The sequence below is a fragment of the Eptesicus fuscus genome, chromosome 4 (genome assembly GCF_027574615.1).
Source record: "Eptesicus fuscus isolate TK198812 chromosome 4, DD_ASM_mEF_20220401, whole genome shotgun sequence".
Lineage (NCBI taxonomy): Eukaryota > Metazoa > Chordata > Mammalia > Chiroptera > Vespertilionidae > Eptesicus > Eptesicus fuscus.
In genome coordinates this window covers 34286196-34313308 of record NC_072476.1, presented here as the reverse complement: position 1 = coordinate 34313308, position 27113 = coordinate 34286196, and the positions used below count along the sequence as shown (strand labels likewise).

The 27113-nt window shown below is 41.8% G+C and overlaps 1 protein-coding gene across 4 annotated transcripts; it reads left to right on the top strand.

Moving 5' to 3' along the window:
* Positions 1-563: 563 nt before the first annotated feature.
* ARPC1A (actin related protein 2/3 complex subunit 1A) lies at positions 564-27113 on the top strand. 4 transcript variants are annotated; one of them, XM_054714928.1, is made up of 11 exons: positions 728-786; positions 1399-1523; positions 6314-6406; positions 12173-12277; positions 15201-15423; positions 17443-17550; positions 20589-20801; positions 22281-22356; positions 22817-23010; positions 24468-24558; positions 26701-27113. In XM_054714928.1, exons 2-11 carry the CDS (start codon positions 1442-1444, stop codon positions 26737-26739), a joined length of 1224 nt encoding a protein of 407 aa, XP_054570903.1. In that variant the 5' UTR covers positions 728-786; positions 1399-1441; the 3' UTR covers positions 26740-27113. The 4 variants fall into 4 exon arrangements, with proteins under 4 accessions (XP_008139593.1, XP_054570903.1, XP_054570904.1 ...); XM_008141371.3 differs by lacking the exon at positions 1399-1523 and having other exon boundaries at positions 564-786; XM_054714929.1 differs by lacking the exon at positions 728-786 and having other exon boundaries at positions 1396-1523.

Below are 27113 nucleotides of genomic sequence, written 5' to 3'. Positions count from 1 at the left end.
TGGACCTTTGCTCAGGAAGCTATAGGACTGGGACATGACTATCCACCGTGACCTACCCGGTTAGGAATTTATTATTAGACCATCCTGTGTGGTCACTTTCTGTCACTGAGCTTGCCAAGCCTGCCAAGTAATCCCCTTTTCCTTCACAAGTTAAGGAAGCATCTGCAAAGCAAGCACTGTCTTCAGCGGGGGGGATTGGGAATTCCCCCAACTCCCGCGTCCTGTGGCGCCATCTAGGGGGCAGGGAGCAAGTGATTCTAACCCAGGACGGAACTCAGGTGCTTTCCACAGAGGAAAGTGGCTCTGAGGGGGGGGATCTCTGAAGGGAGAAAAACATAGTCGTTCCTAGAGTCCCTGTGGCTGGCAAGGCCCCAATTCTCAGTAATTCATTTACTGACAAATGCTCCTGTGAAACAGCCAAGGATCCACACTTCCGGTTCACAAGTATGAAGAATTTTCTAGGAAAGGAGTAAGACACCTACGCTTCTTCGTCACCACATTCTAGCCGGTTTGTGACTCCGCTTCATAAAGGCCAACGCAGAGCCTCGAACGCGGAATCTTCCCCCGCCGCACCCGCCAGGGAACTAGCCTCACGCCCGAGCCTTGCGCATGCGCGGGCTGCCCGCGCGGCCGCTCTGCGCAGGCGCTGTGACAGTTTCCGGTATCTGTCAGCCGCTCCCACTGGGCCTCGGTCCTCCGCCAGCGCCCGCCGGAGCCTGTTCGCGTCGACTGACCAGAGTCCGCGAATTCTCCGCTCCGAGCCGGTCCGGACTGCCCCGACCCCAGGTAAGGGGCAGTAGGAGCGCGCTTCTGACCCTGTGAGCCTCCATTTACCTGGCCTCGCAGCGCACTTGAGCCCGCGGGGACGAGGAGGCGAGGGTTTAGGCCGCGGGGCCCGGAGGGCGGGCCAGGGCTCCCAGCCCGGCCTCCGGAGGGGCGGGGGGATCCCCGCTTTCCGTGGGACCTGCGGAGCTCGTGGGCCTCCGTAAAGATCGTTTCTCCCGAAATGTTCGAGCTCCGAGCGTCCTCCAGTGCCAGAATTAACGGCTCCTTCCCCTGCGCTCCCATCGCCCTATGTGCACCTTTATTGTGGCCGTGTATCACAGTCTGTAAAACTGTAATGTGAATGGAATCATCTCCCTCTAATCGGTGTGTCACGAGGGACCGTTCGTTTCTTTCTTTAGCACACGGCGGGCGCTCGTGGGACATTTGGCTTCTTTCTAGCGCAGCCCTCAATCCTTCAGTTATTGGAGACCCGTCCAAATTCTAGGAAAACCTTTCCCCCGGGTTCCTTAAGATCCCCCCTCTTGAGTGCCGCTGTCCCCTAACTCAAAAGTGCACATATTGGCTCCATGCAACCTTTGATGTGGCAGCACCTGTCACATTCCCACCCTCCAGTCCGACTGTCAAAATTGTAATCCCGGCACCACCACTCCGGTGGATGACCGTGGGAAGATTGCTTCTCGGAGTCCCTGTTTCCTCATCTGCAGTAACAGCATTCTTAGGGCTTTCTGGCGAATCAAGTGAGTTTATTTATATAAATTGCTTAGAATAGTTTCTGGCCCAGAGTAGGTGCTCAGTGAATATTAGCTATTATTACTGCTTCTGGGCATTCTTTGCATATTTATCTTCCCTTCCTCCTAACCTCCCTCACGCCTCACTTGAGGTCCAGAAAAGTGTCAAATTGACTTCTATTTCTGGCCCCAACCTGGTACTTACACTGCCGGGAGCCTAGTAGGCACTTAAATTGTGACTTAGACTCTGGTTATGAAGCCCTCTGTTCTCATACTGCAACTTTAGACCCTGTTTTTATGTACCTCAAGTCATCGCCTAAATTATCCTACTTCTGTCCTCTTTCATCAGTTTTATCTAACCTTTTGGTTATGTATATAAAAACAAAAGAGAGGAAAGCAGACGGGTGTTTTTGCCCTGTTAGGAAGTGGGTGTAACTGGCTCCTTCCTATCACAAAGTATTCAGAGAATTTCTGGTGTCAGTTCATCTCCTTATCACAATTTAAGGAGGGGGGTTCACCTTGGAAAAATTAAAACTCCTGCTTGGAGGGAGAGGGGCAGTATTCCAATCTAGTTGACTAATCCTATGCTAAAACAAATTCTGCATAAAGAAGTTCAAAATGCTCAGCTGGTGAGGCTGGTGCCGGAAATTGGAACCTGTCTCTGAATGTGTGGAGGGTGTGGTGACCTTGTTGGAGTACCTGGTATTGCTGGGTTGGGTAATGAGAGCAATTAGAAACTAGATGAATCATAATCTTGAAAACTGACTCTAAACAGGGAACTGACATTTCCACTGTACAAGTACTTTCAAGCTCCAGGGCCAAGTTCAGAGGATCCTAACTGGTGTGTACTTCTTGGGATGGTTCAAAAGCCTTGGGTCCACGGGAGAAAGGGAATTAACTTATTGAGCATCTGTTTTGAGTTAGGCTTTGTACTGTACTACATGCTTTCACATGTTATTTCATTTAATCCTCCTACCAACAGCCTTGGGATGCCAGTGATATGTGCATTTTACAGATAAAAAATAAACAAGATTTAAAGATACTAAGGTCTCATAGCTTGTATGTGTCAACAGCAAGATTCAAACTCATGTTCCCTTGGCTCCAGAGCCCATGGCTAACCAAACATCAGAATGACTCTACTCAAAGTGATAAATAAAGGAGTCTGAAGGGAGGGAGAATTCCTGGAATCATATTATACTATAAATCATCTTAGAGCTAGACAATAAAAGGTCATCAGTAGGAGCTTATTAAATTTAATGTCACCACCTTCTTGTCTGTCCCTTTTTCTCCTCTCTACCCTCATGAAGACAAAGGTTTTGAAATTTCTTTTTTTTTTTTCAATTTTTTTTATTAAGGTATTATATGTGTACATATCTTACCATTGCCACCCTCCACCCCACTCCCATATATGCCCTCACCCTGAAATTTCACTTAAATACTAATCACAGTTTAGAAATTATAATTATCACCCTATGACAGGAGTTATCTTTTTCTTGGTACAAGATTCAAGCTATTATTATTCTCCATTCACTGAGTTTCATGAATACAGGCTGCGTGTACTGAGTGCCTTATAAATTTGACAAACATGGCTGTTTTCTTGGCCTACTGACTTAAAATAGCCACATGATTATAAAAGAATTACAGGTCTGAGTGTGTGTCCAAATATGGCTCTTGAATAATAATATCAAAATAGAAATGCAATATTAGAAGTAATTATGCCATTGTGTAAATGTTTACCTCTTTTGAAGGCTTTGCTACATTACTTACAAAATGAATTGAAGAATGAGAAAGCCTTTGTCTGCAACTGTTCTTTTTTAACTGTACATGAAATATGTGCTTTTGTTAATTTGAAGACCAATTTTGTTTTACTTAACAAATTACCTTATAAAGTGTAGCTGTAAACTAAAGTGCTTTTAATTAAGGAGATACTTGTAACACTACATGTTATTTTGAGTAACTGTGAGTAAAACCTGTTGTGATGGGTCACAGCTGATGACAGAGATAAAGAGAATCATGCAGTGAGTCAGAAAGGTGTTTTGTTTTGTTTTATCCTCACCCAAGGATATGTTCATTGATTTTAGAAACAGGGAATGAGAGAGAGAAGCATCAATTGGTTGTCTCCTCTTTGTGCCCCAACTAGTGATCCAACCTGCAACCTAGATTTGTGCCCTGACCAGGAACCGAACCCAAAACCTTTTGGTACACTGGACAGCGCTCCAATCATCTGGCCAGGGCTAAACTTTTTTTTTTTTTTTTAAGCTTTGTGGGAAACAAGACCACCAAAAACTAAAAATAAAAAATTGGGAGAGAGAGAGATGAACATTTATTTTTTTAAAAAAAATTAGCAGTCTCATTTGAATTTTTTTAAATTGTTTTAATTTCCGATTAGAGGCTTTTTCTGTATTTGTGAATTGCAATTTGCTTTCTAGAACATGCAAAAGTGCCGAAACCGGTTTGGCTCAGTGGATAGAGCGTCGGCCTGCGGACTCAAGGGTCCCAGGTTCGATTCCGGTCAAGGGCATGTACCTTGGTTGCGGGCACATCCCCAGTAGGAGGTGTGAAAGAGGCAGCTGATCGATGTTTCTCTCTCATCGATGTTTCTGACTCTCTATCCCTCTCTTCCTCTCTGTAAAAAATCAATAAAATATATTTAAAAATAGAACATGCAAAAGTAAAAAATTAATGTTCTAACCATCTTCTCCCTCGGAATAAAAGGTGAAACACTAACATTTCTCTGTCAGTTCAAGATATCAAATGTTTTATTTAAGGGTACACTTATCTCTTTTTGACCTTTGGGTTCCTTTACAACAATTAGCAGAGACTTTTTTTTTTCTGCTTTCCACTGAAATTAACTTCTGCTTTGTCTGCTGAACTTTGATTGTTCACAACCTTCTTAGCCCTTGCATTTATTTCCTGCTTACATCAGAATTCCTATTTCACATTTCAGTCTCCACCCTAGGTTAATTTGACTTGTACTTAAAAGTGTATTGAAACTTCAGAGTGTTGTGAGAGTGCCTCTTAGAAATTATAAAATGGGGTGCTTTTTGAAAAAATTTCTCCTATTTCAGGTAATGGTTGCTGCTTCAGTGGATCTAGATTTGGGTGCCTATAAAATAGATAATTTTATTTGGTTTTTAATTTAGTGATATTTCACAGATTCCTGCTTTTCATTTAGTTACAATAAAAAGTTAAAAAGTAATATAACAAATACTTGCATACTCTTAGCCTGGATTCACCTGTTGTTAACATTTTGCCACATTTGCTCTTTATATATCTACATGTACTGAAGGATTGAAAATAAGTTACAGAAAATATCATCACACTCATCATCTTTATCATCTAAGAGTTAGGACATTATCCTACCTGAGGGCAAACCATTATAGTTAAGAAATTGAAAATAATTCTGTATTGTTACATAATATGTAGCCCAAATTCAAATTTACTCTATTATACAAAATGTCTTTTATGGCTATTTTAAAAATACAGACTACAATCAAGTTTCACATATCAACTTTGATTTTCAAAGCTCTTTTAATCTAAAATAGTCCTCACCCCAACTTGTCTTTTTTTAATAGTCCAGACCAGTTGTTTTATTATATGACACACACTCTGGTTTTCACTGTTTATTTCCCTTTTATGTTCTTTAACTAATTTTTTTTATTTTCTATAAACTGGAAATTGAGTCTGGACCTTTATTAGATTTAGAGTAAATATTCTTTGCATAAATACTTTATAGCTAGGTTGGCCATATTACCAGGTTACTCCAGGATAGTCCTATGACCTGTTATCACAGCATAATTATTAATAGTGCCCCTTTTTGCTCTCTCTTTTTTTAAATATATTTTTATTTATTTCAGAGAGGGGGAGAGAGAGATGGAAACATCAATGATGAGAAAGTCATTGATCGGCTGCCACCTGCACACCCCACACTGGAGATGAAACCCGAAACCGAGGCATCTGCCCTGACCTGGAATTGAACCATGACCTCCTAGTTCATAGGTAGATGCTCAACCACTGAGCAACGCTGGCTGGGCCCTTTTTGCTCTCTTAAAAGTATTCTGGTCTGGATGATACATTAAGTGGTCACTACTTATAAATGACTAGGGGCCCAGTGTGCAAAATCGCGCAAGACCCAAAACCCAGAGTCCCACAGCTCGGTGGGACCCAGAAAGAGTCCCGTGGACGATGATGCAGGAGGCGGGACCCAGACACCCGCCTGAGCCTTGGGTCAAGTCCTCCAGAGTCAAGTCTCCACCCACCCGGTTGCCCCTGCTGTGCACGGCGCCCCGCCCACCCCACACATTCAGCCTCCTGCTGATCGGTCATTACAGTGTGATGGCGTGACGACCACAGACTTTTTATGATATAGATGATGTGCACTTCATGTTGCCTCCCATCAGGAGGTCCTCAGATTATATTGGTTCACTATTTATGATACTAAGTGTGATCATTCAGTTAAGGTGGTGACTGCCAGATTTTTTTTTAGTTGTAAAAGCATGTTTTTCTCTTTGTAATTAGTAAGTAATCTGTAGGATGATCACTTGAGACTGTCTGAATATCCTGTACCCCAACAATCTTTAACCCATGGTTTTAAAGTCCCTTGATGACCCTTGACAGAATAAATTATATATTAGTGGTTACAATACCAATTGTGTTTAAATGATTAAGTTTTGACATTGAAATTCTTTTTTAATGGGAGAATAATGTTTTATTTATTCCCAAACATTTCAAAATCCCCAGACAATTTAAATATTGGTTGCCTGTCATTTTAAATGCTTTTTTTGTTGTTGTCCTTGCAGCTTTCTATACTTTGAAACCACTAGGAATAATGTCCCTGCATCAGTTTTTACTAGAGCCAATCACCTGTCATGCCTGGAACAGGGATCGTACCCGTAAGTATGCTATTAACTTTGTGCCTTTATTTTGGTACCTTTGATACTTTTAGATGTAGGCATTTTTAGTGATCATATATATCATTGTCACATGTGAAAAGGACAGATATAGGTTCAGAAGGGAACTGGGTCAGTCCTTCGGTTTGCAGATATAGAGGCCTAAAGTTTTGGACTTTCCAGTGGTTACACACCAAGTTAAAGTTATGGCAGGGGAAGGAAGAAAGAGATACATTGATTGGTTGCCTCCCCCTCATGCTCTGACAGGGCCGGTGATTGAACCTGCAACCCAGGTGCATGCCCTTGCTAGCACCCAAGCTTTCTGGCTCCTTGTCCACTTCTTTTACCATACCACTAGAGCAGCGGTTGCCAACTGGTGGTCTGTGAAGTCCAAAAGGTTGGCTATCATTGCACTAGAGGACAGTTTATATCAGAGACATATTAAAATCCATTGTTTGGAATGGTTGTGCCATAATACCACACTCACCCAGCATTTAGTCAGAATTCTAGGACCTAGATATAAGCTATTTCAGAGACATATGGTTTATTCCTGAGGTACGAAGGGCAGTACTAACTTGTATTTACTATCTATATATATAAAAGCCAAGCGACCGGACAACTGGTCACTATGACATGCACTGCGGTGGCCAACCAGCCCAATCAGGGCCCCAACTGGCTCCCTCCAACTGCCCGTGGCCCCTCCCCCTGGCCAGCCCCGCTCCCAGTTGTCCCACCCCCACCCTAATCAGACGTGGGGCCATTTGACCAACTTCCTGCATCCCTTCCCCCCTGCTGCCCTGGCCCCAATGGCCCCCATCGGGGCAGGCTGGCCGGACCCCACCTGTGTACAAATTCGTGCACAGGACCTCTAGTATTATTCAAAACAAGCTTGAGTTTTTAGCTCTAGCAAACTAGAAAGGCATGGAGAAGACTCTTAGAAGTAGGCATAGTATAGCAAGCAGAGTGACAGATAATATGACAAAGAGAATGAACAAAAAAACGCCTAGAAACAGAAGTGTAATGTTAGGCCTATGAGTTATTTTAAAAATTGAATTATATTCACTCTTTTTAAAAAATAATAGCTTTATTAAGATAGAGTTCACATAACATAAAATTCATCCTTCTAAAGTATACAATTTAGTGATTTTAGTATATTCACAGAGTTATGCAACAGCCATCACTATCTAATTTTAGAATATTTTCATCACTCCAAAAAGAAGCTCTATACCCATTAGCAGTCACTTCCAGTTTTCCTCAAAACTTCCAGTTGTATGCAACTACTAATCTACTTTCTGTCTCCATGGATTTGCCTATTCTGGATATTTTTTTATAAGTGAAATCATACAATTTGTGGCTTTTTACATCTGCTTCTTTCACTGAGCACAATGTTTTCAAGGTTTATCCATCTTGTAGCACGTATCAGCTTCATTCCTTTTTATATTGTATAGACATACCTCATTTAGTTTATTTGTTGGTGGATATTTGGCTTGTTTCCACTTTTTAGCTGTTGTGACTATTGCTGCTGTGAACATTCACATACAAGTTTTTATGTGGACATATGTTTTCACTTCTCTTGAGAGTATACCTAGGAGTTGAATTGCCAGGTCATATGGTAGTTGAACACTTTGAGAAACTGCCAGATGATTTTCCAAAGTGGCCACACCAATTTATATTCTCATTAGCAGTATATGAAGGTTCCATTTTCTCTACATCCTCATCAACACATGTTATTATCTGTGTTTTTTATTACAGCCCTATACCCACTATTATCCTAGTGGGTAGAAAGGAGTATGCCCACTTATTGGCTTTTTGTATATCTCCTTCGGAGAAATGTATATTCAATGAGAGAGAAACATCGACCAGCTGCCTCCTGCACATCCCCCACTGGGGACGTGCCCGCAACCAATGTACATGCCCTTGACCGGAATCGAACCTGGGACCCTTCAGTCCGCAGACCGACGCTCTAGCCACCGAGCCAAACCGGTTTCGGCTTGATGGTGTTCTCTAAAGCACAATAGTTTTTCATTTTTAAAATCTCCAATTTATTTTCCTTTTATTGCTTATGTATTTGCTGTATAGCTAATAAACCATTGCCTAATTTGAGGTCACAAAGATGTATACCTATGTTTCCTAAGAGTCTCATACTTTTAGCACTTATATTTAGGTTTTGGACCCATTTTGAGTTAATTTTTGTACAGCTTCATTTATCCTCTTGCATGTGGATAGCCAGTTGTCCCAGCACCATCTGTTGAAGACTCTTCTCTCTGCATGCAATTATGTTGGCACCCTTGTCAATAGTCAATTGAATGTAAATTTATTGGACTCTCGATTTTGTTCCATTGAGCTTTATGTTTATTCTAGTGCTAGGACCACACTGTCTTGCTTCCTAGAGCTTTGTGTAATACATGCTAAAACTGGGAAGTGTAAATTTCAATTTTGTACTTCTTTCTCAAGATTGTTTTGGCTCTTCTGGGTCCCTTGTGTTTCCATATGAATTTTAGGATCAGCTTATTAATTTCTACAAAGAAGCCAGCTAGAATTTTATAGAGATTTCTTTGAATCTATAAATTCACTATCTTTTCAAAAGCCATTCAGACATGGTTCACTCTTATTTTGCGTGTGTGCGTGTGTGTGTGTGTGTGTGTGTGTGTGTGTGTGTGAGAGAGAGAGAGAGAGAGAGAGAAAGAGAAAGAGAGAGAGAGAAGGAGAGAGAGAGAGAGAGAGAGAGAGAGAGAGAGAATCTTCACCAAGGATATTTTTTACTTGATTTTTATTTTTTTTTATTTTTTTTTTTTTTTAGAAAGAGAGTGGAAGGTAGGGCAGGGGAAGGAAGAAAGAGAGAGATGTGAAAGCAATACATTGATTGGTTGCCTCCCCCTCACACTCCAACGGGGCCAGTGATTGAACCTGCAACCCAGGTGCATGCCCTTGACCTGGAATTGAACCCATGACACTTGGGTGCTCGGGTTGAAGCTCTACCACTGAGTTACACCAACCAGGGCTCACTCTTATTTTTAAATAAATCCTTGGTACATAAACAGTACACTCTTGGTTATTGTTGGGTGAAAACCTAGATATGAGCCTCTATATTGAGTATTTGAAAATATGTATCATGTAGGATGGTGAATCCAGAGCTTCATAATTGAGTTTCCTATATCTTCTGTCTCCACTGTCCTATCTAAAAATAATTTTTTGGAGTATTTCCAATTATCTATATAATAAAAGCCTAAACACCCGTTAAGGCAGAACGACCAGTTGTTATGATGCACACTGACCACCAGGGGGCAGACACTCAACGCAGGAGCTGCCCCTGGTGGTGAGTGTGCACCCACAGTGGGAACGCTGATCAGCCAGAAGCCGGGTTCACAATTGGGGAGTGCAGCAACAGTGGCGGGAGCACTGAGGAGCAGCGAGCAGGTGGGCGGTAAGGAGCAAGAGGTCCCGGACTGCAAGAGGGATGTCTAATTGCCAGCTTAGGCCCGTTCTGCCAGCAGGCAGACATCCCCTGAGGGGTCCCAGACTGCAAGAGGGTGCAGGCCGGGCTGAGAGACCACCTCCCCCCCACCTCAGTGCATGAATTTCATGCACCAGACCTCTAGTTTTTAATAAAAATGCACATTGTTATTGTCCTCATTTAAACTACTTTATAAATTCAATATATTAAGTCAAACTTTTTGTTATGCCAAATTATAATTTGAAATTTATAACATTTTTCAGGTTTAACCTTAGATTTGGCTTTTGAAATTCGTAGAAATTTAGAGAAATATATAGCTTTTCCAGAAAGCATTGAAAGTCCTACGATTTTAGAGCTAAATATTTACCTAGTTCCACAATTTATCTGCAAAACAGTTGTAGCTTTCCTAAGGAGTTGAGGATAGATGACATAATAGATGGGAAAACTATTAAAAGATTGACCTAACATTTCGGTCAAAGATCCTAATTTTAGCCCTACCTGGTTTGGCTCAGTGGATAGAGCATCAGCCTGAGGACTGAAGGGTCCTGGGTTCGATTCTGGTTAAGGGGACATGCCCAGGTTTGGGGCTCGATCCCCAGTAGGGGGCGGGCAGGAGACAGCCAATCAGTGATTCTCTCTCACCATTTATTGATGTTTCTATCTCTCCTTCTCCCTTCCTCTCTGAAAAAAAAAAAAGAATATTCATATCTATGTGATGATTTTTTAAAACTTATTTTGTTTTTTCACATTATAGTTGATCCATTAAAAAATTTGACTCCTTAAAATTAAAATTAGGATTTTTTAAAATATATTTTTATTGATTTCAGAGAAGAAGGGAGAGGGAGAGAGAGATAGAAACATCAATGATGAGAATCATTGATCAGCTGCCTCCTGCATGCCCCCTACTGGGGATCAAGCCTGCAACCCAGACATGTGCCCTTGACTAGAATCAAACCCAGGACTATTAAATCCACAGGCCAGTTCTCTATCCACTGAGCCAAACCAGCTAGGGCAGTGGTCAGCAAACTCATTAGTCAACAGAGCCAAATATCAACAGTACAACGATTGAAATTTCTTTTGAGAGCCGAAAACCAACTTCTGCGCATGGGCCACGAAGTTTCAGTCGCACTGTACGTGTGCGCCCGCATGTGGTATTTTGTGGAAGAGCCACACTCAAGAGGCCAAAGAGCCGCATGTGGCTCACGGGCTGCAGTTTGCCGACCACTGAGCTAGGGCGATATGTATGTTCTTATTATTTTGGATTGGTACAAGAGATTTCCCTTAAAAACATAATTTTATTTTGTGGTTTATAATGGCTTTATTTAAAGGAAAACTTTGATATAGTTTACTAGCAGAATCAAGTTTTTGGGTTTTTTTTATAAACCATGATGGTTCCAACATGGGTCTATGATAGCAGTAATAAGAGCCTCTGCACTATTTTCAGCATTTCAGAAAGTCTAACAGAAATTAAATATTTATTACTAATAATGTACAGGTGAGCTAAAATGTCAAATATCTTACTTCAGGCTAAAATTATAATTGCCTCTTGAACAATGCAAGGTTTTGGGCACTGACCCTCCCCCTGTTCCCCCATGCAGTTGAAAATTCATGTATAAGTTTTGACTCCCCAAAAACATAACTATAGTTAACCCTTCGTATGCGAGGGCCTCGATATCTCCCTTGGATACTAAAATTCAAGGATGCTAAAGTCCCTTATATAAAGTGACATACATTCTGCCCTCCACATCCACAGATTCCCAACTGTAGATGGAAAAGAATGTTTTCTATCAGCAGACAATTGAGTCCATGGGTGAATCACATGGATACAGAGGGCCACTGTATTTATTGGGGGGGGGGGGGTACATATAATTGGACCTGCGCAGTTCAAATCTGTGTTGTTCAAGGGTCAACTATATATCAGCTAAGTATAGCAACATCATTTATTTCTTACTGGTTAGAATCTTTGACAGTTGTATATGTCTCTGATGAAGTGAATGTTTAAGTTTAGTTTTTCTTTTTAATATATTTTTATTGATTTCAGAGAGAAAGGAAGAGGGAAAGAGATAGAAACATCAATGAGAGAGAATCATTGATTGGCTACCTCCTGCATGCCCCCTATTGGGGATTGAGCCCAAAACCCAGGCATGTGCCTTGACTGGGAATTGAACTGAGACCTCCTGGTTCGTAGGTCGATGCTCAACCACTGAGCCATCCTGGTCAGGCTTCACTCTACTTTTTAAATCCCAACTGTAACATATCCCTTTTTTGTGTGACAGTTTTAAGTTCAAGTGTTAACTATTGACTTTTTCCTCCAGAGATTGCCCTTAGCCCCAATAATCATGAAGTCCACATCTATAAAAAGAACGGGAGCCAGTGGGTGAAAGCTCATGAACTCAAGGAGCACAATGGACACATCACAGGTAAAAGAAGATAACCATGAACTTAGTACAGTATGTTCAAATTTAGCACTCTTTCATTTAAATAAAGAGCCTAATAAAGTAAGTCAGCCATAATATTCAAAGTTGTGTAGCATTTACTGAGTTTTCTTTAGAAATTTTCAGAAAATAGCATAATAGTGATCTCAATTTTTTTATTGATTTTAGAGAGAGGGTGGGATGGAGAGAGAGAGAGAGAAAGATCAATGCGAGAGAGAAGCATCCATATGTGCCCTGACTAGGAATCCAACCTGCAACCTGGATATGTGCCCTGCCCAGGAATTGAACCTGTCACCTTTCAGTGTACAGGACGATGCTCCAACCAACTGAGCCACACTGATCTCAATTATTAAGTGCTTGTTTTAGCTCAGTTGGTACACACACTCAACTAGTGTTATGGAAAACTGAACCTACTATGAGGACTAAGGAGCTTAGATTAGGAGATGAGACGTGAAAGTGAAAACTAGAGAGCATGTCAGCTGTGTGAAAACTTAAGCCAAACTGAATTTCCAACTGCTGCGCGAGCGCAGTGTCTTCCAAACATTTCCTGCATATTGTTCTGGGGGCAAGGAAGACATTCCAAATACTGGAAAAGACAAAGAGTAATGTAACAAACATCCATATACCTACCACCCAGTGTTAACAACGGGAAAGATAAATGTCTTTTTTTCCTGTGCCAAAAAGCTTAGGAATCAAATATTTAATAACAAGAATATTATTCTAGATAATGGTAAAGTCCCCTCTCACCACCAGTTCTGTTCCTGTCCCTCAGAAGGCAGTCTGTAATTTAGTATGACGTTGTCCTAGTCCATTTTTAACACTTTTACATACATGTATATATATATTCATAAGCAATCTCTGGTACTGTTGGCTAGTTTTTCAGGGGCTGCCAAAATGACATCATATCATACACCTCTTCAGTTTGCTTTTGCATTCCACATTGTTTCTGAGTTCTATGTTAGTTTATCTAAGTCAAGTTTGTTCCTTTTAACGGCTGTTTGGCATTTCCTACCTCATTTATTTTCTCTTTCCTCCATCAAAGGACATTTATGTTGCCCGTTTTTCCGTATTACATTGAAGTGCTAAATCGAGCATTCTTGTGCAGATCTCTTTGTACATGTGTGATATTCATATATAGTAGACTTGTTGTATCACAGGAATAGATACATCTTCAACTTTGCTAGGTATCCTCAGATAGCCTTCATCCCACCAGCCTTGTATGAGAGTGCTTATTTTCCCATACCCACTGTGGGGCATGCAGGAGGCAACTGATCAATGATTCTCATCATTGATGTTTCTATATCTCCCTTTCCCTTCCTCTCTGAAATTAATAAAAAAAATTTTTTTCAATTTATTCTTCATAACTTTTCATTTAAAAATTTCTCACTGCAGTCTTGGGTTTCTTCTCCTCTCAGTTGTATTTGCACTTAAGTGGGCAGCCAGGGGACTGATGGTGACTTTTTATTAAATTCGGACCCTGAAATTTTGCTTCTAATCCCCTAACATACTGATTAGCTTAAAGATCTCATTCCCCCAAATCAGAGAAAAACATAACATGTTTTGATCTTCTGCATTCTTTACATTGTATTCTCCAGCAAAAACTTGTGACCATCCCTTTTTGCTTTTACCAGGATTTGTATATAATGCTAGTGAGCACCCTGATCTGACCGACTATATATTACCGAACCAGCACCAAAGACATAATTTCTATTTTTGTTGCTATTGCTTTCCCACAATGTTATTTCTATTAGGTTTGGCCTATTTTCTCTAAGTCCCTTTGCCAGTGGCCTTATGGCCTAAAAATAATAACATTCAAAAATTTTAAATTGGAAATTTTGCATGAGGAAATACTTTTACATGAGAAAGGGCTAAGATGAAAGACCAGAGAGATAGCCAAAAAAGTGAAATATTTAGTTGTGTCCTTTTTCTCCCCTGCTTCTTTTTTGGAATCCTTTGAACTTGGGCCTGTTTTCTGTCCAAATGCTCAAATGATTTTTTTTAAGTCTTAAAAAACTGTTGTTGGAAAAATCTAAGTATAACTCTATGGCAGAAGACCAAGGATGAAACATATTTTCTCAGAAAGGTAGTAACTACAGAAAAATAAAATTCATCTTCTGAAGCTTTCTAGAAGAAAAGACTAGTCAGTGCTGCAGAGAAAGAGTATAGCAAACATCAAAGGGATATCAGAGTCCTGGTGTGTTTTATCTGAGTTTATCCTTTTGTGTTAAATGTTTAATTGCTATCTTTTAAAACACACACACACACACACACACACACACACACACACACACACAAAAGACATTGTAAAATGGATAGATTTAAACAGATAACAGAAATAGACAATAATGTAATGAGCCCCTTGTATACTCCTCCCCCAGATTCAACAGTTACCAACACACAGACGGTCTTGTTCCCAACTCTCTTCCTGTACTATTTTGAGGCACATCCCAGACATTGTATCATTTCATATTTCAATTTGTATCTCCAAAAGATAAGGACTCTGTCTCTCCCCTTCCCTTCCACTCTCTAAAAATTAATAGGGGGGTGGGGGCAAATATCCTCAGGTGAGGATTAACAATAAAAACAAATAAAAAATAAAGATTTTCAGGCAAAAAAATCTTAAGAGGGAAGATAAAGGACTTCAGACCAGATATCTTTAGAAACCTGTGAATGGGTGGAAAGAATGTCCCTGCTTAGTTTTGTAACCTCTGCAATTATGAAAACAGCTCTGTTCTACCTGGCCTCATGGAGGATCCCGAGTTACAGAACTTTGTGGAGAAACATCCTTGCCTTTGTGATGTGGTGATCAGGACCACATCTGTCCCCGCCGTACCAATGGCCACCTGCCTGTGCCATGTCAGTTGTCATTGGCTTAGGCAAAGGAGATGATGCCACGTCTCACTTGCAGGTATCGACTGGGCCCCCAAGAGCGACCGCATCGTCACTTGCGGGGCAGACCGCAATGCCTACGTCTGGAGTCAGAAAGATGGTGTCTGGAAGCCAACCCTGGTGATCCTGAGAATTAACCGTGCAGCCACTTTTGTCAAGTGGTCCCCACTAGAGAACAAATTTGCTGTGGGAAGTGGAGCAAGACTCATTTCTGTTTGTTACTTTGAGTCTGAAAATGACTGGTGAGCAACATCTGAGTTTTCTTTACTTCTGAATCATACGTTTGAAACACTTATGTTCTTGGTGACTTCTTGAGACACTGGGTTAAGGCTTAACTAGTGCTTCAGTTTTTCTTCATCTGAAGGTTTTTTCCTCTGGATTTTCCATTCTCTGCACGTTTTTCATTCCTATGTGCACAGTGAGTCAAATCTCACATCTTTCTCACATTAATCTAGAGCTGTGGTTTCCATGTCCTGATCTCCTAACCTGTTTGTCCTATCTATAAGCTATTACTGTTCTTCTGACTCTGTACTATCCAAATGGCTGTTTTCTTACTCTGATATATAAATTATAAACTTGAAAGATTCCCAGTATCCTGGGAAATAATTATTTTTCCTCTTATCTCTATCCACTTAAATTTCTAGGATTCTTACAGATAACAATGTTCTCCTTTCTTTAAAGTTTATTTGCTAACCAAATCTATGCCTTGGTATAATGCTTTACTTGTTTAAGCCATTGAAGTAAAAATTGGTCAGGATCTTGGATATATAATCAGCCTGTTGTACTTTTTTTTATAAATCACTTGTTGCTAAGCCAGTCAAAATGCAGAGGTTTATTTTATGGCTAAGTAATTTACTTTAACTATTCCTTCCTTCTTATTTTGATAAGAAAACAACTCTGCTCTACCTGACATGTATTCAGGAAGGAATAACTACTCTTCGACCTGGAATTGTCATTTAGTAGGAAACTGGCCGTGTGTATTTGCACTACAAATAGCAGAGTACACATTACTCTTTGTGTTCCTACTGTTTGCTTTCTGCTGAAACAGTGAAAGGAAGGGATTATCATATTACACTTTGTAATTTAGTAAAACCTCGAAATTTTGATTCTTTGAAAAGAAAGTCTGAATTTGCAGCAAGATTGATTTATGCATTTAGACATGCATTTTTCCTTCAAACATGTGTAAAATTAAGGCTAACAAAATGTTGCCTGCTAAAAAACATTTAGAATGCTCACTATAATACATATGTAAGAAACAATTTTTCTTTCTAGGTATCCCTCGATGTCAGTGATTGTTCACATTTTTATTCATTAAAAAATAGTCTCAGATATAGGTAAATTGGGCTTTACTGTAGTACAAAGTGTCATTTGAACAAGCTGTATGTTCGGGGGAGTTTCTCAGCTATAAAACAATATTTTATTGGTATGATATGAGTACTTTAAAACAACCTTTAAGCCTCTAATTTAAAATAACTATATTAAACAAGTAGAATATTGTCTATTTTTCAGAATGAAATTTTTCAGATAGGTTCCTAAGAAAAAGATTGTATAGAAAAACAATTAGCTTTCAACGAAAGACATTTGGCACAATATCAAGCCTCTCATGTTGAACAGAGCATAATTGGTTTTTAAGCAACAGTTTAAGGGCAGAAATTATGCCAGAATCATGACTGATTTTAGACATAAATAAACTCTTTAAGTGAAGCTAGAGAATTAGAGTCTAATCTCCAATAAGAGTTTCTGCTGATTTCATGATTAAATTTTCACTGAAAAAAAGTTAAAAAGAATTTGAAGCTTCAGGAAACTTATTTAGCATTGGAAACTTGGAAAGGAAATTAAGCTATTTTACAACCCAAACTTAACCTAAAATGAAATAACAAGTCACTGAATATTTATAATAAAAATTCAAGTAATTTCAAACCTCCATTTTTATTTCAAAGGTTAAAGTCAGACATAATCTGAAACTCCATGGGGCACTACCAGAGTTCATGCATAAATATACTTACTAAAGAGAATCCCCTGGTAGCCCGAAAAGTTCAGAACCTGTTGACCTGATGAGAATGTCAAAACCTAAGACAGGAAAATGGAAAGGACAATCTGTGGTTCTTTCTCTCTTCCTCTCTTCTTTTAGAAATGCAACCTCTCTCTGGCAGGAAACCTGGTAGCCACCACATAAGAACCATGCATTGATGTTTTCGACGGACATATTTGTAAGTCATTTGGTTTATGGATAAACTAAAATAGTTTTTCTCCTTTTGTAGGTGGGTAAGCAAGCACATTAAAAAGCCGATTCGCTCCACGGTCCTCAGCTTGGATTGGCATCCCAACAATGTTTTGCTGGCAGCAGGATCATGTGATTTCAAATGCAGGTGGGAACAAATGAGAATTGGTAGACAGACTTGAGTTGTTGTTCATCAGTCACCTTTCAACTAATATTTTTAAGGTCCCTTTTTGTAAGGTACTATGCTAGGTACCATAAGGGATTCCGATGAAAGGAGCTTGTGGTCTAGAAAAGGGACTAGAAAGCAAGTGCATAAATCAACAAAGGAGAAAGAAGTGGACTTGGAAGTATGAGAGAAGGAAGATGAAAGGGTGGGGAGAGGGAGGTTTTCCTTAGGCAGAACACCCATGGTTCGGAATGGGGGAAGTGTTCTTCTCCTCTCCCCCTTCCTCAACTACAGTATCACTTCTCATTTTACACCCAGGCAGCAGACTGCAAATTCCAGAGTGAACTAAGATCAACAAAACATAGCTGAACAGTGTACTGCTGAGCTATTATCGTGTTATTCCTTTTCAGTTAAAGCTTTTTGTTATTAGTATGAGGCTAGAAGAAACACAGCTACTTGGAAAACTCCTTTAAGGATTGTACAAGTAATTGCTTTTTTTAAAGTTGTTCTTTATCAACAGGCTTTTTTTTCCCTTTAGCCAGAAGGAAAGCAAATAAATGTTGCTTTATGTTGACTATGCGGTGGATTGGGAGATGGGATGCATCTTTTTTTTGATAGGGTATGTGGAGAATTTCCAAAAAACCTAACTAGTGATTTATATCCAAGAATACCCAAGGGAGCCTGGCTGGTGTGGCTCAGTGTTTGACTGTCGACCTATGCACCAGGAGGTCACGGTTTAATTCCTGGTCAGGGCACATGCCTGGCTTGTGAGCTCGATCCCTAGTGTGGGACATGCAGGAGGCAGCTGATCAATGATTCTCTCTCATCATTGATATTACTGTCTCTCTCTCCCTCTCCCTTCCTTTCTGAAATAAATAAAAATATGGTGGGGGGCATTTTTAAAGAATACCCAAGGGTGTTTTTTTGTTTGTTTTTTGGGGGACTTTTTTTCTTACTAGTAAATATGTGTGTGACAGTTTGACTATGAGAGGGGTATTCAGTAGTGTCAAGGTACTTTTTGGAAAAATATTGGTTCTTGTACTTAAGAACCAATGTAAATGTACACATAAACAGCTGTTGGACATAGAAATCGGGACTCAAAAGAACTGTTGGCCCAGAAAGAAACTCACTATAGACTGGAAAAAAAAAAAAAGAACCAATGTAAGAGTAAAAATACATAGATATTCTCTAGAATTTTTCATATTTAGTTTGTTTTTGTGATGTTACCCAGAGTCATTGTAGCTCCCTTAGAGGGTGGAGCTAAGTGTTACTGATCATACCACCTGGATCATCAGGCCATACTAAAAATCTGGTTGTGAAAATAGGTTACAATGCTTTTATTAATAATAATTTCTAGAAATAAACTTTGCTTTGGCTTGCGCTCCTTTGGGTATGGATCTGTTCCGTTCCCACACTGCAGTTGGCGCAGCTGAGAACCACCCGTTCTTTCCTGGACTCACATGACTAAAGCAGTAGCCACTGTGACGCTGATTTAAAGCACAGTGATGCTAAGGACACATCATCTAACTTACAGACAGCTCACTGTGCCCTTCCCCTCTCTGGTGCCCTGACTCTTCCAGAGCTGCTACTGCCATTGTCATTTTGGAGGGAAATATTCTAGGTCATTTAGGGAGTCTTTAGGTTCAGGAGTTTTTGAAGAGAAGCTTTACAAAGTAGGTACAGCATTGGAGGGCAAAAGGAAGTAAAAGAATAGATTCCCAGCTGTTCTTTATCCCTTTTGCTTCCCACCTCAAGGAATTAGAGAAAGAGATTGATGATAGCAGGCTATAAAGGACCCACCTTCATCCCGGACAGTACCTGCCACAAAGGCTGGACAGTGGGCCTGAGGGTACAGTGAGCACAGCCCTCTGCCTGACCGTGCTAGGGAAAGCCGGCCTGCTCTTCCCACGGCCTCCCTCAGCTTTCACTTTAGATGTCCCTTTCTTAAGTGAGTTCATGCTAGGGTTTATTGTAGGGTGGCAAATAGTTTCCTTTCTCCCACCATTTGACTGTGTGGGCTTCTTGGAATACTGTGTTGCGAATGAGGGTAAAGTAGACAAGAAACAATGCTGTGCTCATTTAGCCAGATCTCCCATGGGCAAGGGAGTGTGGGACAGCACAATCCTCCCCCAGAAGGTACACTTCAGGAGGGAAGAGCTTCTGTGTTCATTATTTCAGAACGGCACTCCTAGAGCAGCACTGTGTGATTATTAGTTGATTGAGTATGGATTGACCTGTAGGCAGCCTAGAACCATTCTGTGTCTTAAGAGGTTTCTGCAGGTTAATTTGCCCCATTATATTTTACTCTGCATTCTGAGACACCTTGTAGCAGCAGACTAGCCTATTTCTGTCTATATATATAAAAGCCTACGTGACCGCCCTGACTGGTTTGGCTCAGTGGATAGAGCATCAGCCTGCAGACTGAAAGGTCCCAGGTTCGATTCCGGTCAAGGGCATGTACATTGGTTGTGGGCACATCCCCTGGTGGGGGGTGTGCAGGAGGCAGCTGGTCGATGTCTCTCTCATTGATGTTTCTAACTCTATCCCTCTCCCTCTCTGTAAGAAATCAATAAAATATATTTTTTTTAAAAAAAAGCCTACGTGACCGAACGACCAGTGGATCGGTTGCTATGATGCACACTGACCACCAGGGGGCAGATGCTAAACACAGGAGCTTCCCCCTGGTGGTCAGTGTGCTCCCACAGCGCGAGCGCTGCTCAGCTGACTGAAGGACACCAGACGCCGGGCTCACAGCTGGCAAGTGCAGCTACAGCTGCGTGAGCTTCTCCTACCTCCATGGCAACATGCTACCCAGCGGCCGGGCAGGCACAGTGGGGCTGGGATGAGCTGGAGTGGTATAGCCCTCTGCCCCACTACTACATCCCCAAGGGGTCCTGGATTGCAAGAGGGAGCAGGCCAGGCTGAGGGACCCCACCAGTACACGAATTCGTGCACCAGGCCTCTAGTATACATATATTATCATTTACTTTTTCCTTCTCCCCCTGCCCCTTAAACTGCAGAGTGTTTTCTGCATACATTAAAGAAGTGGATGAAAAGCCAGCCAGTACACCCTGGGGCAGCAAGATGCCTTTTGGTCAGCTGATGTCAGAGTTTGGTGGCAGTGGTACTGGTGGCTGGGTGCATGGCGTCAGCTTCTCCGCCAGTGGGAGTCGACTGGCCTGGGTCAGCCATGACAGCACTGTGTCCGTTGCCGATGCCTCAAAAAGCGTGCAGTGAGTATTTGCCTTCTGTTTTGAGTTAGGACATGGGGTGGGATTTCTCATCAGCTGGCTAAGGCTGCCCTTCTCTGGGTGCTTATGTAGGACGCATGCATAAAAATCTGCCTGAGAACTGCAAGGCAGCCTTTAAATCACAGGCACACGTTTAGATTGTTCACTTGGGGAAATTTTAAAGAGTTAAAATTTAAAGAGTTTCACTTCCAGAAACACTTCTTAATGAAAGTGCTGATAGTGATTCCTTTGAAGACCCTTCCTGGTTTGCTACTGATAAGAGTTCCTTCAAATAGCCAGTTTAGTCTGTTACTACGAGTTCCTTACAACATGTAAATGTCACACACCAGCCTTAAATTAAATAGAGGATGTATTCTTGCTCTGTGTAGTCAGTGAACAATGACTCCATTAATTTGGGACTTCGTTCAGTAATATTAAAACCTTGAAGCCAGTTCCTTTGGTGTATGCTGGAAGAACTCAAATCACAATGACTCATTTTTGCCTGCTCAGCTCTCTAAAGAGAGCATTAGGCATCTTGTTAGACATCAGAATTCATATTTGTTCATATGTTAAAGGAAGAATATCCTTTCCTAGTGCATCCTTTCCCATTGGCAGCCAGAGGTAACGCACCTTTAAAGGTTTCCTGACTTAATCTGTATGCTGGCAGTCGGTCACATCAGGTGACTCTGGCTCCCTCTGCCACATGGTGACAACAAATTGGTATTTCAAAAAGGATATTTTTTCCTACTGGATTGAATTGTATTTTTAAACTTTATGGGGTTTTTTAATGTCCTTCCCTATTATAAATGATATGGCCTTCTGGAAGATTTCTATATATATATATAGATACTTACAGTAGCCCTAGCTCCTAACCCAGGTGGAGGAAAGAGAATAGGCTTTACTAACTGTTAGTGGTCCCAGCCCTCTAGGAGCCCCTAGTGAGCACAGGCAAGGAGAAAATAACAAAATAAGGTGTTCAGTCGTGAGTGACACGAAGAACTTTAGGAGATCAGAGAAAGGGGAAGCCACTTTAGGCTGATGTGCTCCAGGAAAGCTTCATGGAGGTGATCAATCAGAGCTGAGCTTCAAAGACGGGTGGACTTTGGATAAGCAAGAGGAGCAGAGAGAGCATGTGGTAAAGGGGTGTGGGAGCAAAGGCAGAGATGGGAAAGAACAAGGGCTTTCTGGGGACCAAGCTGTAGACCAGTTTGTCATGAGTTGGAGAGGGGCTGGGGTAGGTAGACTTAGAAGGGAGTAGAACATAGGCTAAAGAGAGCGGAAGGCCTCAGTTTCTACAGGTTATCTCAGGGCCATTTCATGCTTGAGATTCCTGAAAGGCCAGGTCATGGGGCTCCTTTAAACATAAGTGGTTGTTTATACTGCCAAAGCCCCTGTGAGAATGGGTCCTTTGTCATCTTCTGTATCCATAAAGAAACTGAATGGTCCCTTGTATCTCCTTTTAACAAGTGTTCTTGTGTTCAGGGTCTCAACTCTGAAAACAGAGTTCCTGCCCCTCCTGAGTGTGTCATTTGTCTCGGAGAATAGCGTTGTAGCCGCTGTGAGTATTTCTCTTCATCTTTCCTTGTAATACACTGTATATAATTCTCCAGAACAGGAGCATTGCGTGCTCTGTGACTGTGCACTAGCACAAAGTAGAACAGCCTTTTAAAAGAAACAGAGCTAGCCCTGACCCGTTTGGCTCAATGGCTACAGCGTCAGCCTGCGGACTCAAGGGTCCCAGGTTCGATTCCGGTCAAGGGCATGTACCTTGTTTGCGGGCACATACCCAGTGTGGGGTGTGCAGGAGGCAGCTGATCAATGTTTCTTTCTCATCGATGTTTCTAACTCTCTGTCCCTCGCCCTTCCTCTCTGTAAAAAAATCAATAAAATATATTTTAAAAAAGAAAAGAAACAGAGCTAGCCTTTAGGAACGAGAGATGCCTGTGGTGGTGAACCTTCTCTGAGTGGTTGGTAGGTAGACAGTGTACCCTCCAGGCCTGACTAATATCCTGTTTCAGGGCCATGACTGCTGCCCAATGCTCTTTAACTATGATGACCGCGGCTGCTTGACTTTCGTCTCCAAGCTAGACATTCCAAAACAGAGCATCCAACGCAACATGTCTGCCATGGAACGCTTCCGCAACATGGACAAGAGGGCCACAACTGAGGACCGCAATACAGCCTTGGAGACTCTGCACCAGAATAGCATCACGTAAGTGCCACCCAGCCCCCTGGGGCCCCTGGATCTGAGTTCCTGGATGCTACCTGTAGCCAGGGCCTAAAAGTGAACTACACCCGCCTCGTCATCCTGTCCTTCAAGGTGTAGATGGTACAAGGCATCCCACATGCGGAGTGCAGATCCTGCTGTGGATTGTGAGCTGGTATGGACGAACAGTGCAGCCCAACCCACTGAGCCACACTGGCCAGGGCTAAGTTGTGCTTTTCATCATGTTGAGTGAAAGGGACCACTGGGCTTTAAATAGGCTGAAAATGTTTGTGCTCTATTGAAAGGTGTAACTTGAAGGCATAGCAAAACTTTCTTCACACTTTTCAAGTTTCTCTGTCTTGAATGACTTTCAAAGTTATTTCTTGTGAATTTTTCTTAAGCTTCTGCAGACTGTGTATCAGGAGAGAAGGAACCCTCTTTGCTTCTTTGAGACTTTTAGTTTAAAAAAAATGACAGACCCTTGCAGATTGACATGTTTACTTTTATTTGCAGATATTAAGCAAACTTTTTCTGTAAGGGATCAGATAGTATATATTTTAGACTCTTGGGGGCTATATGGTCTCTGTCACAACTACTCAACTCTTCTGTTGTGGTACAAAAGCTGCCATGGGCAATACGTAAATAAATGAGCATAGCTGTATTTCAGTAAAATGTTATGGACACTGGAATTTTAATTTCAGATAATTTTCACATCATGAAATAATAGTTTTGGGGTTTTTTCCAACCATTTAAAATGGTAAAATCCATTCTTAGCTCACTGGTAGTATGTACCATTTGCCATCCCCTTCCCCAGAGGTAATATTCTAGTCATTTCAGAGGAGAAAGGGAAATACTGTCTGAGCTACAGAAGTGATTTTCTTGGAAGTTTTTCAGATAAGCAGGCTGAGACACGTTGTTTGGTTTGTGTTCCCCTGTTTTGCGAGGTTGGGATTTTGTGGGGTGTCTGACTTGCTGCCGTTTATAAGGGTTAATTTTAAATGATGGAGAGCTCTTGGCTTACATGCCTGGTTGTCAGAGTCATCAGGGATTTTTTGTTTTAATTGGATTTCAGTCATGCTTCATCCTGCCTCTGTTTGCTTGTTAGTTTGTTTGTTAGTTTGTTTAAATTAGTTTCTGTTTCAGTCATGGCTGTGGTCCTGGCCACACCCTGCTGTTGGACAGTTTGCATGCTGTGTGGCCTGGATTGTCTTGTTTCTCCACACACTAATTAATGTGGGTTCTTACTCTTTCCCTCACATCAGTCTTTTTTCTTCTGGCCATCTGGGAATATGGTGCATTTTCATATTTTCTGAGTCAGATTGCTGCAGCCTAATATTAATAGACAACATGATATTCAGGAGTTGACAGACAGTTTCCTTGAAATGCCCTTATACTATTAGGAAGGTTGGGGCTCACTTCTACTGCATACCTTACAATCTCTTGTTTTTGCTTTTTTTTTTCAGTCAAGTATCTATTTATGAGGTGGACAAGCAAGATTGTCGCAAATTTTGCACTACTGGCATCGATGGAGCCATGACAATTTGGGATTTCAAGGTATTTTCTGCCTTTCAGAACAAATCCTGTTGGTGTTAAAACTTCCTATGAGAAAAATGTTTCTCATTTTTTGAAACAAAATATCAAAGCCAATGCAGATCAGAAATGTAAGATATTACACTGAAGTTGTCTTTAAAACCTAAAGGTCATTAGCAGGAAACCACACTTTCCCAATGATTTGGAATATATACTTCTTTCTAGATGTCCATCTATTCATTGAGGAAAAGTTGAGTGCTGTTTCTGTAGCAGGCCCTGTGTTGGGTACCCGTCTAAATTTAGCTACATAGATATATTTGTATGGTTTACCCTAATTAGTCTAATAAACATTTACTAAGTGTCCTCTGGGTGCCAGGCGTGGTGCTGGGTACTGAGGATATTAAGATGAAGGAGCCCCTGAAGTGCTTGTCTGGTGGGAGAGAGCAGAGGGCCAGGGGATTAGTCGGAGCTCCAGAAGAGAAGCCAGTGCCTCTGTTTTTACATCGAGGAGTTTAGGGGACGCATGGACTGCCGGCACTGCAGGGAAGAGCTGCATCCCTAGATGCAGTGGGATTTCAGGAATGGTTGGGGGCAAAGGGGGTGCACACTATATTCAAGGCACTGCCAGTGGTGTGGACTGTGGTGTGAGTCCTACAGACGCAGAAGATGGAACTAGAGAAAAGAACTTGGCATGGTCAGGGAGAGGAAGCTGGGCTTTGTCTACAGACAACTAAAAGCTCTTCCAGAACCGATGTAGAAATGCACCCGGCTGTAAGGCGTGGGTGGCCTAGGCAACGAGAGCTTGGGGCAGAGGCTGTTGAGTCCAGTGAACGGGTGATGAGGATATGGACTCCAGCTGTGGCAGGGGTTGTGGCCAGGAGGCTCTGGACAGAGAGAGATTCAGGAGGCCTGATGGAAGGCGTAGTGACAAATCTAAGGACTCTGTATACTCCAGCTTTATCGAATTTTGCTGTTGTACATTTTCATGATGTTTTTTCCCCTCCTTGGGTCAAATACATAGTATGGGAAAGCCTCCAGAGTATTCTGAAGAAACTAACTATCTTTCTCTAAAAGTATCCTCCCCTGCCCTCGCTGATTTGGATCAGTGGATAGAGTGTTGGCCTGCCAACTGAAGGGTCCCAGGTTCTATTCCGGTCAAGGGCACATGCCTGGGTTGCGGGCTCCATCCCAGTAGGGGGTGTGCAGGAGGCAGCTGATCCATGATTCTCTCTCATCATTGATGTTTCTATCTCTCTCTCCCTCTCCCTTCCTCTCTGAAATCAATAAAGAAATATATTTTTAGCCCTCACTGGTTTGGCTCAGTGGATAGAGCGTCGGCCTGCGGACTGAAGGGTCCCAGGTTCGATTCCTGTCAAGGGCATGTACCTTGGTTACAAGCCACATCCCCAGTGGGGAGTGTGCAGGAGGCAGCTGATCGATGTTTCTCTCTCATCGATGTTTCTAACTCTCTATCCCTCTCCCTTCCTCTCTGTAAAAAAATCAATAAAATGTATATTTTAAAAAAAAAAAAAGAAATATATTTTAAAAATAATAATAATAAAAGTATCCTCCCCACCCCTTTTTTTAATCTTCATATGCTTTAAGTCCTGGGCATCTGTAGTTAGCACCACCCGGGTGGTTACAGTCATGCCCTTTATCCTTTGATCTCTCAGGCCATGTCTTTTTCTCTCTTTTTGCACTTGTGTGAGCTACCAAGTCCCAGTGCAGTTTTCTCTTCAATCCATCCACCTTTGAGCACCTGCTGTGTTGTGCAGCAGGCTGACTGCTGTGTGGCCTACACAAACATAGAAGTACCTGCCATTAGGGCATCTAGAGTGTGGTGAAGAGGCAAGGGACGTGTGCACAGGTGGCCCTCATCAGTAAGGGCCAGTGACACAGATAAGGAGGTATGTGCCCAGGATCACAGAGGAGTGTGCCCAGAACCTGTGGGCTGGGGTAGTGGAGACAGGGGAACACGTGGCCTGGAAGGGCCAGCAGTCCTGGAGAGACTCTGGGCAGAGTCCTGGGAGAGCGTGTCTCGGTACCGGGAGCACAAGGGGCCTGCACCTCAGCCAAGGAGAGGAAGGGGAGTAGTGTGGCGCTGCGGGGAAATGCCAGGATATACAGTCCTCAGTAACCATTAGTGTTCTTCCCTCCATTTTCAAGACCTTAGAGTCTTCCATCCAGGGCCTCCGGATAATGTGAAGCTGAGTGAGCCTCCCAGATCCAGCATGACAAACTGACAAACTGCCCCGGCAGCTCCCCCATTTGCATGATGGTGAGGAGAGCCAGCCGCAAGGAAACACTGAAGACACGTATCGTGCAAATGTTGTTTGTGTGGTTTTGTTTGAATATAATTGGTGAAAGTGTTGGATTTTTAAAAGCAGCAGTGATTGGGTTTTGTTTGTATTTTGGTTTTTGTTTGTTTGTTTTTTTGGTTTTTGTTTTTGCTATTTCATTCCATTTTTGACCAAAGCTTCTCTTTTAGTAGTTTATTATGGAAATTGTCACACTAACTTAAAAGAAAGGGTGGAGAGGTATGTAAATTGATAAAAATTTAAATAAAAATACTGAATATG